At 50.5% G+C, this 14,692-nt stretch overlaps 4 protein-coding genes across 4 annotated transcripts; 3 read left to right on the top strand and 1 right to left on the bottom strand.

Moving 5' to 3' along the window:
• Window positions 1-233: 233 nt before the first annotated feature.
• Window positions 234-1,650, top strand: BDZ83DRAFT_640413 (uncharacterized protein). Its single transcript, XM_060509485.1, has one exon. It carries the CDS (start codon window positions 272-274, stop codon window positions 1,328-1,330), a length of 1,059 nt encoding a protein of 352 aa, XP_060358862.1. The 5' UTR covers window positions 234-271; the 3' UTR covers window positions 1,331-1,650.
• A 7,574-nt stretch (window positions 1,651-9,224) lies between these two features.
• BDZ83DRAFT_657041 (uncharacterized protein) lies at window positions 9,225-9,689 on the top strand (the record flags this gene model as incomplete). Its single annotated transcript, XM_060510928.1, has 2 exons — window positions 9,225-9,508; window positions 9,599-9,689. The coding sequence occupies 2 exons, from the start codon at window positions 9,225-9,227 to the stop codon at window positions 9,687-9,689; spliced, it is 375 nt and encodes a 124-aa protein (XP_060358863.1).
• Window positions 9,690-10,341: 652 nt separating this feature from the next.
• Window positions 10,342-12,591, bottom strand: BDZ83DRAFT_757523 (P-loop containing nucleoside triphosphate hydrolase protein; the record flags this gene model as incomplete). The annotated part of the gene is made up of 4 exons (XM_060514909.1): window positions 10,342-10,489; window positions 10,540-10,710; window positions 10,756-10,947; window positions 10,997-12,591. 4 exons carry the CDS (start codon window positions 12,589-12,591, stop codon window positions 10,342-10,344), a joined length of 2,106 nt encoding a protein of 701 aa, XP_060358864.1.
• Window positions 12,592-12,877: 286 nt separating this feature from the next.
• Window positions 12,878-13,669, top strand: BDZ83DRAFT_125341 (uncharacterized protein). The gene has a single exon (XM_060501177.1). The coding sequence runs from the start codon at window positions 13,017-13,019 to the stop codon at window positions 13,605-13,607; it is 591 nt and encodes a 196-aa protein (XP_060358865.1). The 5' UTR covers window positions 12,878-13,016; the 3' UTR covers window positions 13,608-13,669.
• The last annotated feature ends 1,023 nt before the right edge of the window (window positions 13,670-14,692 follow it).

The raw sequence follows: 14,692 nt of genomic DNA on the forward strand, positions 1-14,692 counted from the left end.
GTGAATCCCCTATGTGGTAAGGCACGCCTGAAGGTGGATGTGGAGCTTTGGGCTTGAAACGCCCGGAAAGGGAAAGTGAAAGGAAAGTAAAGGAAACGGGGAGGAAGAGGAAAGCGGAAAGGAAAGCGGAAAGGAAAAGGAAAAAGGAAAGGGAAAGGGAAAGGGAAAGGGATTCAGAAATTCTCTATAAGTTACAGAGCAACCTCTGCTCAATCATCTTCCATAAGCCATCTGTTCACATTCATTCACCTTTGATTTATCTCTATTTGAAATGGCACACGCTTCGAAGCAGACAAATAGGCAATGGCTCTATTCCAACGTCTATTTGGATGACGCCGAACGCAACACGAACAATTTCTGGGCATCCGAGTTCCGGAAAATGTTTCCAGAAGCTAACGACGAATTCATAAACACCCAGGAAGAATCTCCAGATGGTGGAAGGCTGAAATTTGACAGGGTTGTTTGGGAAAACTCATCTTCCGGCCTGGTGAGAAAAGTGGTGGCGGGGGAGGACAAGAAGATAGGAGTCAGCAAGGGAGACATCGTTACAGCGGAAAACGACGTCGAGAAGAAAGCATTGCTTGCTATGGACAAGGATGGACTCGACGCTTTGTACTGCCACACAACTAGAGGAACGATGTTCCGAACCTGGATTATCCGGAATCCGACACGTCAACTCGAACCGCTTTTCGGCACCGACACACGAGGAGACATGGACCAGTACGTTGAATATCGGACTGTACCCGGACAATACCATTTGCATAGACTTGGAAGTCTGGTCAAAAACGAGCCAGAGCCTATACTAGACGATTTCAAATTCCTTTACGATTTGGGTGCGGGTATCGTGTGGGACCACAGGCATATGCAGATGCAACTTGATTTCGAGCACAGGCACTCGGACGCCATGGCAGCTCTACTTCCCCAACAAGAGGGATTTAATGCGGCATCCATCCCACAAGCTGCAGAGGGTCTCGAGCTGCCATCGGCGATGCAGGCTGATAACGAAGGTTTCGAGGAGGAAACCAGCGAAATGTCCGAAACGCCAACTTTTGGACAAGAACAAACCGATGACAGCTATCGTGGTCAAAGCTCCCAGACTCAGGAACAGACTCAAGTTCAAGCCTCAAGCAGTCTCGCGGTTTACCACGAGGTCCGACTTTCCGTCGAAAGGAAAAAGAAAGGGACTTACATCGTCTTCAATCACGGAGGAAGGTCATTCAGAACGACGGGGGATCAGTGGATGAGTGCTCGCGACGAGAACAACCGACAGTGTTACCAATGGTACAGCAACAGTGCCAAGCTATTCTTCAGAGCTTATCAGTGGCCTTGACCTTGATAGTTACTTCTAGGGGGGTATGTCTCAGTCGCATTTCTGTCTTTTCCTTCCATTTTCTGAGTTTCGATGGGGCTTGGGCGAGGCAAAGAGGCCGAGATTCAACACTCGGGTCTCCATGGTTACATGTGTCAGACCGCCCCAGCACATTCGCTACGGTAATTGTTTCACCTCGAGCGACCTGACTTATGCTTAGCCAGAGGTATGAGTAAGGCCAGCAAGGGTATCCTTATACAAGGGGGTCGTACACTCATTATATAGATATGGGGTTTTCTTTCCATAGCCATTCATTCGTCATACTCATGAATACACACACAATGACCCCTGCCTGTCTAACTGCTGCTCGATAGTTATGAGCCCAGTAGACTCGTACGGCCTCTGTGGACTCTGAATAGCTCCATAACTGCCACTATACTCCTGAACTATCCTCACATTAGCCAAGCAGGAACTAGTCATTCCACGAGTATCAAACCATCAACAGTGCTATTTCATCATGGCATCTCGACATTCTTCAATCCACCTTCAGGGACAAGGGGACTGGTCCAACTGGTATACCTTCATAAGGATGAACGCCAAGGCCAATGGAGTCTGGGATTTCTGTGATCCAGATAAGACAACCCAACCCATTGAGCCTATCCGACCAACTCTTCCAGATCAACCAACTGCCCAGCAGCTCTCAATATACGAAGCACAGAGCAGGATCTACCCTGAAGAACTGAAGCGTCACGAAAGACGGATTCATGCTCTTCAGAAGACAATGAGGGACATAACCACCACGGTCGAACCATCAATGCTATCATGGCTTGGTGAAGCAGACACACCACGGGAAATCTTAACGATCCTTAAGAAGAGGTATCAACGAACTCCTGAGGCCGAGAAGATCTTAGCGTATAAGAACTATCGAGATCACCTCATCCGAATCAAGCGGTCCAACACCACAGAATGGATCCAGACGTGTGAGACCTACCTCACAAAGGCTGTCAGACTTGGCTGCGAAGAGATGAGCGTTACACACCAACAAGTGACCCTTCTCACCACCTTGAAGACAGTCTACCCAGACTTCGCTGCTCCGCTGGCTAGAGAAACTACCAAGGAAGCAGTCGACAACGTTGACACAGAACATAGACTCTCTGGCATTACCATTCTTCATCAGTTCAGAGCCTGGCTTGAAGCTGGCTATGGTGAAGACCACACTACAAAAGGAGGAGCCTACGCGACGTGGCAGCAGAAGAACGAGGAGCAATCTTCTCGGACCTCTCCTGAGGCTGCTACTACCTCCATTAACACGTCGCCACCTAACAAAGTAAGGGGCACATCAAGACAAACAATCCCAACTTGTCATATTGATGGCAAGAAGCACTGGTATGTCGAATGTTGGTATCTGAATCCTCAAATCCTGCCAGTAGGACGCAAGCTTGACCCTACAAAGGAGGCTCAGGCTACAGCCTATCTCAATAAGAATCCCTGGCTAGTAGAAAAGATTAAGAGGCATAACGAAACCAATAACCTTTCAGTACAACAATCAACCCAGCCAACCACATCAACCGGAAAAGCTCACCACATACGAGCAATCACACCTTCAGACTCTGACACCGACTGGTCAGACTCCGTCTCCACACCAGAAGAGCCTAATGGCAGCTGTCAGCACGTTGCAGATGGAGAGGAAGTCAGGAACGCAGTTCTCGTCGATACTGGCGCTTCCGATCCTCTATCATGGGACAGATCACGATTCCGATATCTTCAGCCAGTCAATAAGGCATTTGATACACCCAACGGACCAATTCAAGCAGTCGCCAAGGGCTCTCTCATCGTCACAGCTTTCAGCCCTACCGACATAGCATCAGAGCTTGCTATTCCCAACGCATACCTGATTCCACAGGCATCTACGACTTTGATCAGTACTATCAAGCTAGAAGAACAAGATCTTTGGTTTTCAGCGAGAAAACGATGCTTCGAGGACGGTGACGGTAACTCTATATACAGAGTTTGGTCAACCAATTCACAGTATCACCTTGAACGCCCACAAGAGCAGTCTGGGAATTCCTTCTTCACGTCAAGCAAGGAACCAAGAGCTCAGAGCACTACAACGGGTCGTCTTTGGCATCAGAGATTAGGACACCCAAGCAAGGAGGCTCTACAGCATCTCAACAAGGCATGCACCGGTGCTGGCGTTGAGAATCCACACACCGACGATTGCGAGGCTTGCCACTTAGCAAGAGCAAAACGAATAGTCTCACGACGCTCTCCAACATACAAGACCACTTATCCTTATGAGAGGATAAATGTGGACTTCTTTTTGATGGAAGAAGCCTACAATGGTGCAAGGGTCAATATCATTGCCACCTGTGGTCACACCAAGCACAAGCTCACGAGAGCCCTAGCCCATCGACGTCTCCTAGGCCTCCAATTCATCAAGCAGTTGGTCAAGTTCCTCAACACTCAATACGGAATCATCGTCAGGTTTATTCGTTTAGATGGAGACGTGGCTCTTCAAACGAACATAGATACTTTTACTGCAGACGAAGGGATCATGCTAGAGCGAACAGCACCATACACATCTGCCCAGAATGGACAAGGGGAAAGGGCTGGAGGAGTCGTGTTTAACGATTCGAGAGCAATGCGGATCGAATCCAACTTTCCGCCAGACTTATGGCCGGAGATTACAGCAGCATCAGTATATGTTGGTAACCTGACTCCGCGAAGGAAGATACATTGGAAGACACCACAAGGCGTTCTCAACATGTGGCTCAATGCCAACAGAGGAATGGACAGGCTGGAGAAACCCTCAATTGTACACCTAAAGAGGTATGGATGCAGGGCCTACCCTCTGACAAAAGATTACCTCGCTAGCCGCCAGCGAACGGCCAAAATGCTACCAAGAGCGCACATTGGCTATCTATGTGGCTACGACAGTACCAACATCTATCGAATCTGGATCCCAGCCTTACAACAGGTATTCCGGACAAGAGATGTTGCATTTGACGAAACAATCGTCTACGACCCAGCGACAGAAGCTCCACCAAATGACTTGGAACACCTTAGAGCACAGGCTATCCAGCTAGATCTAGCTGATCTCAACCATGATATTGACCTCACGATCGAGGCAGTCATGAGTGATTCAGCCTATCTAGGGAGCAGTACGAACTCACCAATAGCATCAGCTTCGGAATCCCAACAAGCACGATGCGATAACTCGACAGACAGTTGTCCAGATCAACAACAACACAACTACGGATCTGATGGCTCTGATACCAGCTTGGATATCTCTGCAGCTGGGGGGGTGGAAGCCACAGAACCCACCACAGACTCAAGTTCTAAGTTCTATCCTTCGTCATCACCTAACGTTACTAGGGGAGGCCAGGAATCAGATCATTTTTCAGACAATCAAAATTCCCAAGAGGAGATTCTTGATACTATCATTGTCAGAGCTGACAGCGACACCTCACAAGATGAACAAGAAACTCAACAGGCAATCCAGGACGCTCAACCAGACAGTGATCCAGGCCAGTTGCCCAGGAGGGTGCTCGACACAGTAGAGGACTCCAACGAATTGCCCAGTTCAACGCCGGACGCCACTTCATCTGGGACATTCACCAACACTACCGGAAAACGACAACAATATGACACAACGCAAGGAGTTGATCTAGCGAACATTATCCAAGCCCCACTCGAAAACCTAGCAGAAAAGCAGAGTCGAGCAACGATAGCGTCTACCAGAAGGGATATATGGCATATATCACCACTAATGGGTCTGCATACCATTCTGCAAGCCTGAATCACAGCAACAAACGACATAAGAGAGATCTTCCTCCACCACCCAGGAACTGGAAGGAAGCTCAACGACACCCGTACTTTCCTGACTGGAAGAAAGCCTGTGAGAACGAGCTCCAGCACCACTGGAACATCAGTACATGGAAGAAGATCCAGTCTAGCAAGGTCAACACGGAGCAACACTTCATCATACCGTTGTTATGGGTATTCACATACAAATTCGACAAGCATGGGTACTTGCAAAAGTTCAAAGCAAGGATTTGCGTCCAAGGCAACCTTCAACCTCCTAGCGATCTAGATACATCAGCCTCAACACTCGCGTCAAGGACTTTCAGGACTATGATGGCACTCGGAGCCAGGTTCGGTCTGAGATTCTGGCAGAAAGATGCTGTCAACGCTTTCACAAACGCATGGCTAGATGAACTGGTCTATGTCCGCTATCCACCCGGTTTTGAGGAATATGGACAAGTTCTACTACTTCTTAGGGCTCTTTATGGCCTCAGAAGGTCACCCCTTCTCTGGCAACGCCACATCACAAAGACGATGAAAGAAATCGGTTTCACACAGCTTCAAGAGGATGAATGCGTCTTCATCAGAAACGGGATTCTCATCTTCGTCTTCGTGGACGACATTGTGATTGCATTCTTACCGAGCAAGGAGGAAGAGGCAAGAACACTCACTAACAAACTTCACTCTCATTATGAGCTGAGAGACATGGGAGATCTTCGATGGTTCCTAGGCATCAGGATCATTCGCGACCTCAACGCTAGAAAGATATGGCTCAGCCTTGACAGCTATATTGACTCGCTAGTCACTAAGTACAGGACCTGCCCTCAGGGTGGATGGCCTCAGACACCTATGGATCTTGAGCAGCTAGTCAAATACAACGGCCAAGCTTCCAAACAAACGATCAACGACTATCAGAGCAAAGTCGGCTCACTCAACTACGCCGCGGTGATTGGGAGACCAGACATTTCATACACCACATCGCGACTCTCTGAATACCTTCAGAACCCGGGCCCAGACCACATCGCAGCAGCAGACAGATGCCTAGCATATCTGGCTCGGACGAAAGGACTTGCAATCGAGTACGATGGATCGGCTGAAGGAAGACTTTACTGCTCTTCGGACGCAGCCTTCGCAGACGACCTCGACACTCGAAGGAGCAGTCAAGGGTATGTTACAATGCTGTTTGGAGGTCCTATCGACTGGAAAGCCACCAAACAGAAGTGTGTCGTCACCTCATCAACTGAAGCAGAGTTGATTGCTCTCACTCAGGCAACAAGAGAGTATATCGCTACGCTCAGGTTGATGAAGGAGTTAGAGATCCAACCGGACGGATTTCCAACCATACTCTGCGACAACCAACAAACTCTTCGTCTCCTAACTGCCGAGAAGCCTCATCGGGTCTCAAAGTTGAAGCATATCGATATTCAGAACCTGTGGGCAAGGCAAGTATGTCAGAAAGGAGAGATTAACTTCCGCTGGATGGATACCAACCACACCATTGCTGATGGGCTCACAAAGCCTCTCAACCGCGTTAAACACGGCGATTTCGTTCGTTCACTTCGTCTCGTTGACATCACTCACCTGCTGGGACAGGAAGAGGAGTGAAAGAGCAGACATAGCTTCAGGCAAAGCCTGAACCTAGGGGGGTGTGTCAGACCGCCCCAGCACATTCGCTACGGTAATTGTTTCACCTCGAGCGACCTGACTTATGCTTAGCCAGAGGTATGAGTAAGGCCAGCAAGGGTATCCTTATACAAGGGGGTCGTACACTCATTATATAGATATGGGGTTTTCTTTCCATAGCCATTCATTCGTCATACTCATGAATACACACACAATGACCCCTGCCTGTCTAACTGCTGCTCGATAACATGATATCGCTATGGGGCCGATACCCCCCAGCAACAGTTCTATCTGTCATCTCTTGTAGCTCCTACTATTATGTTATCAGCAGGCACATTGGGCTGGTCAGCTAGACCAATACACCTTTATATTCCATGAAATGCTCGATGACCCCAGTATAAACAACTTCATGTTCTCTCCAAAACTGATCCCTTTGGAAATTCTGGATCAGGTGCGCTGAAACCTCAAAACTTTCGCATGCGCTTCCGCTTCAGCAGCGACGTTGCTCGTCGTCCCCATTACTGCTCTCTCGAAGCAATCTTTACAGCGCGTTTCATGCAGCAAAGCGATACAGTCTCCAAGATCCTGAAGGTTACCAGACCGGTCTGAAACTTCCCTTGCCGAATCGATGAATCCTCTTACGGCCTAGGACAGGGCCGGTCATGGTGTCGTACTTCGCACACCGCTTAATCAGCACGAAATCGGGATCGCGAAGCTCAGGCCTGAATCGACCTATTCATTCTGGTTTCATTAGATCGGTCGTCTTCGGCGGCGACGAGGCGGACAATTTGCGGCAATTCGTCTCAATTATCAATCGGGCGGGCGGGCGGCCATCCGGTAAGGTAGTCGGCCGATACGACGGCGGGTGGGGAAGAAAGTATGTGCAATGTCGACACGAGCGCCCACTACGGTGAGTCGGCGTGGTTTGTGGACAACATAGGCTGTGGTGAAGGTCGGGCGAAAAAGGAGAAAGCGTTTGTTGAATTGCAAACTGTGCTTTGCGTGAGTGGTGAGAAGTGGGATCCCGGGTTCGAGTAGAATGCCAAGATCGGCAACAATGGACGAGGCGGGTCTAGGCGCCGACGTCCGCGCCCATTAGGCGCCGTGCCCCAGTTCAATACGAAGTCTCATGCACCCATGAAAGCGTGCTACTTGAATGATACTCATCCCCTTAGCCTACTGTATTTGAGGGACAACACAGTCTTTCGCTTGAGGAGTTGATATTTCGACCCTTCCCAGCAAGTTCGCACACGTTGAAAAGCCAGTGCAGGATTTCAGCGATCCGGCAGGGTGGCAGCACCGCGTAGAGCAAATTATAGAATTATAGCAACCGAAGGCCGATCATTTGAGCAAACCTTCGCCGCGGTTGCGTCTACATCGCCAACGCCCGCCACCCTCCATGTCGATGACCTGGTCAACATTTATTCAAAAATGTGCATCTCGCATCATTACCGAATGCTCGCATTCTTTTCCCTCTCGCTTGCCTGCCAGTCGACACCGAATCTACTGCCGTTTCCCTTCCACACACTATTGGTGGCGGGAACGTGTTTGGTGTAGTCTAGCGACCGGAGAGCATGGGTTATGCTCATTATCAACCCTTCTATGGCCGGTCTTGCAATTCGCCGACAACCCGCCGACAACCCGCCCGATGTTACTCCAACTCCATTGTGAGGATCATTCCACTTCCGTTGAGGATGCCTGTCTTTTGGTCGATAAGTCGTACGTGGATGTCTGCCTCTCGGGCTTAGACAGAGGAAATGATACGTCTGTCAAACGATCAGACCAGAACAGTGGGACCAAAGCTGTGGAGGATCTCGGTGGACTCTAAAACCGACAAGACCACGCAACATGTCACGAGTTATGGCACACAGCAATGGGCATACGGAGTGTGGTAAAGTGGCCTAACCTATCAAAGTAGAAATAGACAAAAGAGAAAGGTCTATATGCAGGATGTAAGTGAGATACACGTGATACAGCACGTGACAGGCACTTTGTGGATTGCGGTCCCTATCCTTGTTACGTGACACAACACCTCGTCTACTTCTCGTTTCTCCCAAGGTAGTTCGCCGTGGCTTTTCGAGACAGTGGCCAAGAAACACAGAACGGATAGTGCATCACTTCTTAGACTCCGAGACGAGGAAATGGCTACTGTCATCACAGAGCAGTCTGAGAAAGTCGTAGTACTCCATAGTGATCACAGAAATCGGGTGCCGGCAACCCGGCCACCTATACGCTTGGTCGACTTTGTCAAATCGCCGAGCCTTCGTCAGCCGGCCTTTACATCGTTTGCCGCTAGGAGCTTCAGGGTACCGCTGTGGCTGAAGTGGACAAGTTCATGCCGACAAAAGCCACGGCTTGATGAGAAGTGCGATGAATTGGAAAAGACAAGCGCTTTTCCTCCAGTGTTTACACCATATAAGTTTCACGCCATCGCCGAACTCCACAAGGTAGTTTGCTCGCAGACTTGTCTAATGGCCAGCAGCCAAACATGGTATTAATACTGGCCTTTGACGGCCGTCTAGGCTTGATGATTCTCCCGCATCTTCCCTCAAGCCCGGGTCACCGCAAACCATCCTCTTTCACACCAACCGATGTCCACGCAATATTTTGGCAGTCTTCATCTGCCCTGAGGTATCTCCACAACAAGAAGGCTCACCATAACGACATTGAGCCGGCAAACATCACCTATTCGCCTTCCCGCGGTGTCACGTTGATAAATTTCGGGCTAGCCACAAACGCTGATGAACAGATGATGACGGGAGGTACTCCATGGTATGTCCCGCCTGACCTCATAACGGAACGGCATCGAGACGCGCTGGGGGGATATATGGGCACTAGGGGTCACTATGCTCTTCGTATTAGGACGATTACCCCTTCCGGAGAAAACGACGAAAGTTTGGCTTATCCGCGCTGTGGTAGAACAAAGGAGGTGATGCTCGGGGACAGACGATAGCATGGCTCAAAATTATCGACGAACCAGAAAGACGCTGCATCATGACGATCTTATCGAGAGACCCGTGTCTCGGATGTTACAGCCGGAGCGAAGTCTGCGAATTCGGTCCAAGCCGATTGTCGACGCGTTCCAAGTGCCACCGAGAGGATTGTTGCAATACACCTAGCTGTCTAACACTCACTGAATTCGAATTCATCACACTTGTCAAAATTCTTCCCTCGCGGACAAAAGAGTAATGTGAAATCAAACAAAAGTAGGCATATCAGAGAGAAGATGTCCTAGTTATCAGGCCCCTCCGTCCATCCATCCATGAGACTCACCAAAGATGCGTTGGCCAGTTGTTCACCCATTGCCCGGGTAAGTCAAAGACTGGCTGGCTCTTAGCTCATCTCAACGTCCCGACCATGGAAAACTAGGCACCTGCACTCAATCAGAGCTTTTAGCTCAGAAAGATCGAAATAGAATCGAATACAATGGTCAATCTACTAGCTGACCATCTATGTGAGTCTGCTGGGATTAGGTGGAACTCCTTTCACTCGTCCTACGGTTTTATTGGCCCAGGACTGAGGGCATAAACACTTCGGAGCAACCACTCAAGGGAGTGTTGAAGCCATCGTACTGTACCGTATGCCATTGCCGTTCTAGTCTGGGTCTACTTTCCGAGATGATTTTGCCAGTATTCCCAGTATTTCCCGCCCTTCAACGCCAAGAGTTCATCATGACTGCCTCTCTGTAGGATGGATCCTTTCTTTCCGAGGACGATAATCTCCTCTGCACCCATGATTGAGGAAAATCGGTGCCTGTTGTTGTTAGGGTGGGACGGACTATTATGGAGCGTAAGGTCGCTTACCCCGTAAAGAACACAGTCATTTCTCCAAATTCTTCCGAAAAACTTTTCTTGATGAGGCTTTCAGTGATTGCATCCTGAAAGCTGGTACCTTCATCCACCAAAACAATTCTTGGCCTTCGTAGTAACAGCCGCGCAATTGACAACCGCTGGCCCTGCCCTCCAGAGAAGTTCCTAGACAAGTCAGCTTGCACCATACCGTTGGCATGTGATTCATACCTTCCATCAACCCCGCAAGGGGTTTCATAGCCCATCTCTCGTCTGGAAATGTCATCGTGTATATGCGCTTTCTTGCAGGCGTCTTCGATCTCACCCATCGTGGCTTCTCGTTTCCCAATGAGGATATTCTCTTTAACGGTAGTATTATAGATGTGGGGTCTTTGTTCAAGAATACCTATATGGTCCGGGATCCTGGCGTTGTGTTAGCTGGAGGTAACGTTTGAAGCTTTGGGTGACTTACGAGTGGCGGTCGATCTCTCTAAGATCCTGGCCGTCCACTAGAACCTTACCACTATCAGGTTCAATTTGACCTGCTATCAGACCGAGTATCGTTGATTTTCCCACACCTGAAGGCCCAACAAGGGCCACTTTCTTTTTCGACGGAATCTCCAGGTTGAAGCAATCGAGCACCACCTGGCCACCAAGGCTAACACTGACATCCCGTAACTCTATTCTACCCTCTATGGACCTTAATCGATTGACTAGCCTCTTCGAGTCCATGTCCATGATTCCCGCTACTTCAGCAGCGTCCTGTAAGTTCTTCATAATCCCTTCCAGGCCCTGTAACAGCAACGTTGCCGGAGTCGTAATCTGTTCCCAATGCAAATTGAAGACTGCAAGGTCTCCTGGGGTCGACGTCCCAAGAAAAACCTGCGCACAAACGACCAACACGCTGATCACGTGTCCGGCGTCTTCGGCCATGATTCTGTAAGCCCAACATGTGAGCGCCTCCCTTTGAAACTGGGATACTGATCGGTGAAGGCGCTCGACACTTTTGTCGTTCTCGGCAATCTGATGCGCGAGCTGGCCAAAGACAGCCGCCGTCCTCCAGCCTCTGATTTTGTCCTCTCGATGCTCCTTGTGGAATTTCTGAGTAGCCAACAATTGCCCATTGGCGCGATGAGATCTTGCTGTCCCTCGTCTGAAGTTGATGAACAGCACAATCAGACGTATGGCCATGACGGCCATTACGTGTCGTCCGAACTTACGTGCTGCAGCCGGAATAGTGACGCACGTTGCAAACAAAGCATCGACAGAGGCCTCTACGAGAGCGTCAAAGGATGACCTAACGCCTTGCGCATTGTCCACTGCATTGTGTAGCCTCGCCGGGTTGTTCAGCGTATGGAAAGTGGCATCCGCGCTCATGATTTTGGCAAAAATAGCTTTGTCTAAATTTTCTTCGCTATAGGCACGCAGTAGGAGCCACATCCACTGTTTCGGCACGCGTACCAAGAGCACGCAAAACCGCGAGATGGCCCACGTCACCAGAAGCATGCTTCCGGGAGACCATACATCGCTATCTGCGAGGGCATCGATGATTCGACCAAAGGTTTGCGAAGCCCAATGCTCGAGTCCCTTGCGGCCCAGAGTCAGCATCACGATGAAGAGAAGACGCACTTTCATCGGGGCATTGTCACTTGGCCAGATAAACCGCTTGAAGGTACGAAACGAGTCCGTCCATCGTCCCAGATCGAACCTTATTCCGTGGATATTCTCGATATTGCCCTTGCCGGGCATAGTGCTCTGGGTTTTGCTCTGAGCTGGAGGTGTCTGACTGCTCCCTTTTCCGGGCCGAATGGAATAGTGCAGAATGGCGTAGAGAACGAGCATCCAGGAAGCTAGAAACAGACTCAGGCATGATGAAGCGCTGGATTCTCGTGCCATAACGAGCTGCGCAATGTCGATACATTCTCTGATCAACCCTAAGTACCAAGCCCATCGATAGGGTGCCCAGAGACGGGTCGAGTCGTCGTAGAGCCTGTCTACCTGGAAAACCCCTGAGGCCGCGAAGAGAACAGCGCACCAGACAGGAACACTGTCGGTATCTCGTCTCATGATAGATAAAGCCAACAAATGCAACATGTTGATCCATGTTATCGCCAGTTGCGCGCAGGAGGTCCGAAGAAAGAGTGCCGGAGGCGAGATACGGTGCTCCGGTGTTAAGGGCGCTATCAGTGAGAGTACAGCAGCCAGGAGTGAGCATGAAAGCCGCGCATGGTTGAGCATAATATGAGACATTTTTGTGATGGTGTGAGCAGATAGAAAGGAGGTATAGATCGAGTAAGAGGGATTGTTCTGAGTGAAGTAGCAGTATCTGGACATGCAGACTTCAGTTGGGTAGCCAAGGATAAACACGAGCGCCTCAAACTGTGAGCCTGATTCGCGTCCGAGGCATCGGAACGCGTCTAGTCCGACAGGCAAGGTTCTTTGCTTGCCATACACAATTCTCCTGGCTACCGTGACGGAGGAAGAGTGGGCGAATGCAACTATCGACTGGTGCTGCAACGTGCCAACACCTGGTGATCGGCGTGGTATCAGCGGCGATAGCCTTCGTTGGCAGGTGCTCTGAGAATGGCCTTGGGTTTGCCGTGGGTCATTATTATGCACGAGTGAGCTTTAGGTGGTGTTCTGCGGCGTACGTAGACCCCGGACTGAAATCATGTACGTATATCGAGTGTGTGTTGTGGCGCATTGAGACTCGGCTGCGTAGTCCAGGGGAAAGTGGTGACGATACTCGGCAATCCAAAGCCACCGGCCCGGCTCCCTCTCAATTTCTTGTCATGCAAACGTCCCTGGACTCCATCGGACAGGTCTTTGCCTTCGTTCAGGCGGCTGGGCTACTCCATCAACCTGATCAACTGTTCGTGTTTCGACGAAGCCTTTGGTGGTTTGACTGCCCTTTCGTGGAAAGGTTCGTTTCTGGTACTCTTAATCAGGTTACTGGTGGGCTCCTATATGCGCATCTCAGACACAACGCGTTGGACTGGTTGGTATGTCAGACGATGGCCACGGCTAGACGCCATCGTAGATTTCTGCTTTGCGCCGGGCTGAACTTCCCGTGTCAACGTTAGACTACCACTTTCTCGCTGAACTCTCGAAGGAGACAAGAGCGCAGGGCCGGTTCCTTGGATCCTCCCGTCGTGTGGAGGCTGCCATGGCGGATACGGTCTAAGAAGGACCTTTCCAGGAGACGCTTCATATTCCGGACGTACAGGTGTTCGTCGGATGCCCCGCGATTGGACAAAATAAGCCATGGACAACACCGGACACGACCCGAAAAGATACCGCCAATTCCTCCTTGAAAGAAAGGAGGTTATCCTTGTTCTTGTCGTCCGTCGGCGAAGGACAAGGCTCCAACGGCCGGCCTACAGACCCTGGCACGTTGCGACAAATCCGCTGCGGCTCGTCTGCAGCCCACCCAATGAGGAACGTAGCATGCACACTGGCGCGATTCCAACAGTCACCAGGAATACGCTGATCAGATGAAGAGGGGTGGGTGTACGGGAAGAGGGGGCGTCAGAGGAGACCACTCGCAGTGACGAAAAAGTACTTGACAGGGATCGCGGTCATGGACCCGGAAGCAGGGGGGCAAGGTCAGAGGCAGCAGGCCAAGGCGAGTCGGGGCGTGAGGTACCCAGCGGAGCACTTACGCTATGTTGCAGTGTTAGCCGAGAGATGTATCGTCTACAAGACCAGCGAGTCACAGCCTGCAGCCCTGCGGGGATTATCCTCTAAGAAGGCGGAAAGCTCAAGGCCTGTTCCAGCCGCGTATCCAGCCGCATATCCAGTAGTGTAGTATGGCGGGGAAGATCTCCGTGTCTATTATCGAAAATCCGGTCTCTGCAGATCGTCCGAGACCGACTCCACCTTAGTAGCACGCCTGCCTCAGCTATTGATTCGTCCCGAACGGGCTAGCACGGCGTCACACAGCAATGTTGGCATCTTTGCGAAGTATGTGGTTGCCGTCTCCAGGAGACAGATTTGCAAAGCGAGGCGAGCTACGACCTCGGTGACCTGAGCATGCTGCTAAGACCTGTCCGACCAAGGGGGTGACGCGAGGTATCTCTACATGGCTTCCAGATGGACTGTCCCTGGTGGGATACAACCTTGACGAGCGGCCTGAGGACGAGCCCCATTGGTGCTGCTGATCAAACGT

This window comes from Colletotrichum acutatum, assembly GCF_030867785.1.
Source record: "Colletotrichum acutatum strain CBS 112980 chromosome Unknown BDZ83scaffold_169, whole genome shotgun sequence".
In the NCBI taxonomy this organism is placed as follows: domain Eukaryota; kingdom Fungi; phylum Ascomycota; class Sordariomycetes; order Glomerellales; family Glomerellaceae; genus Colletotrichum; species Colletotrichum acutatum.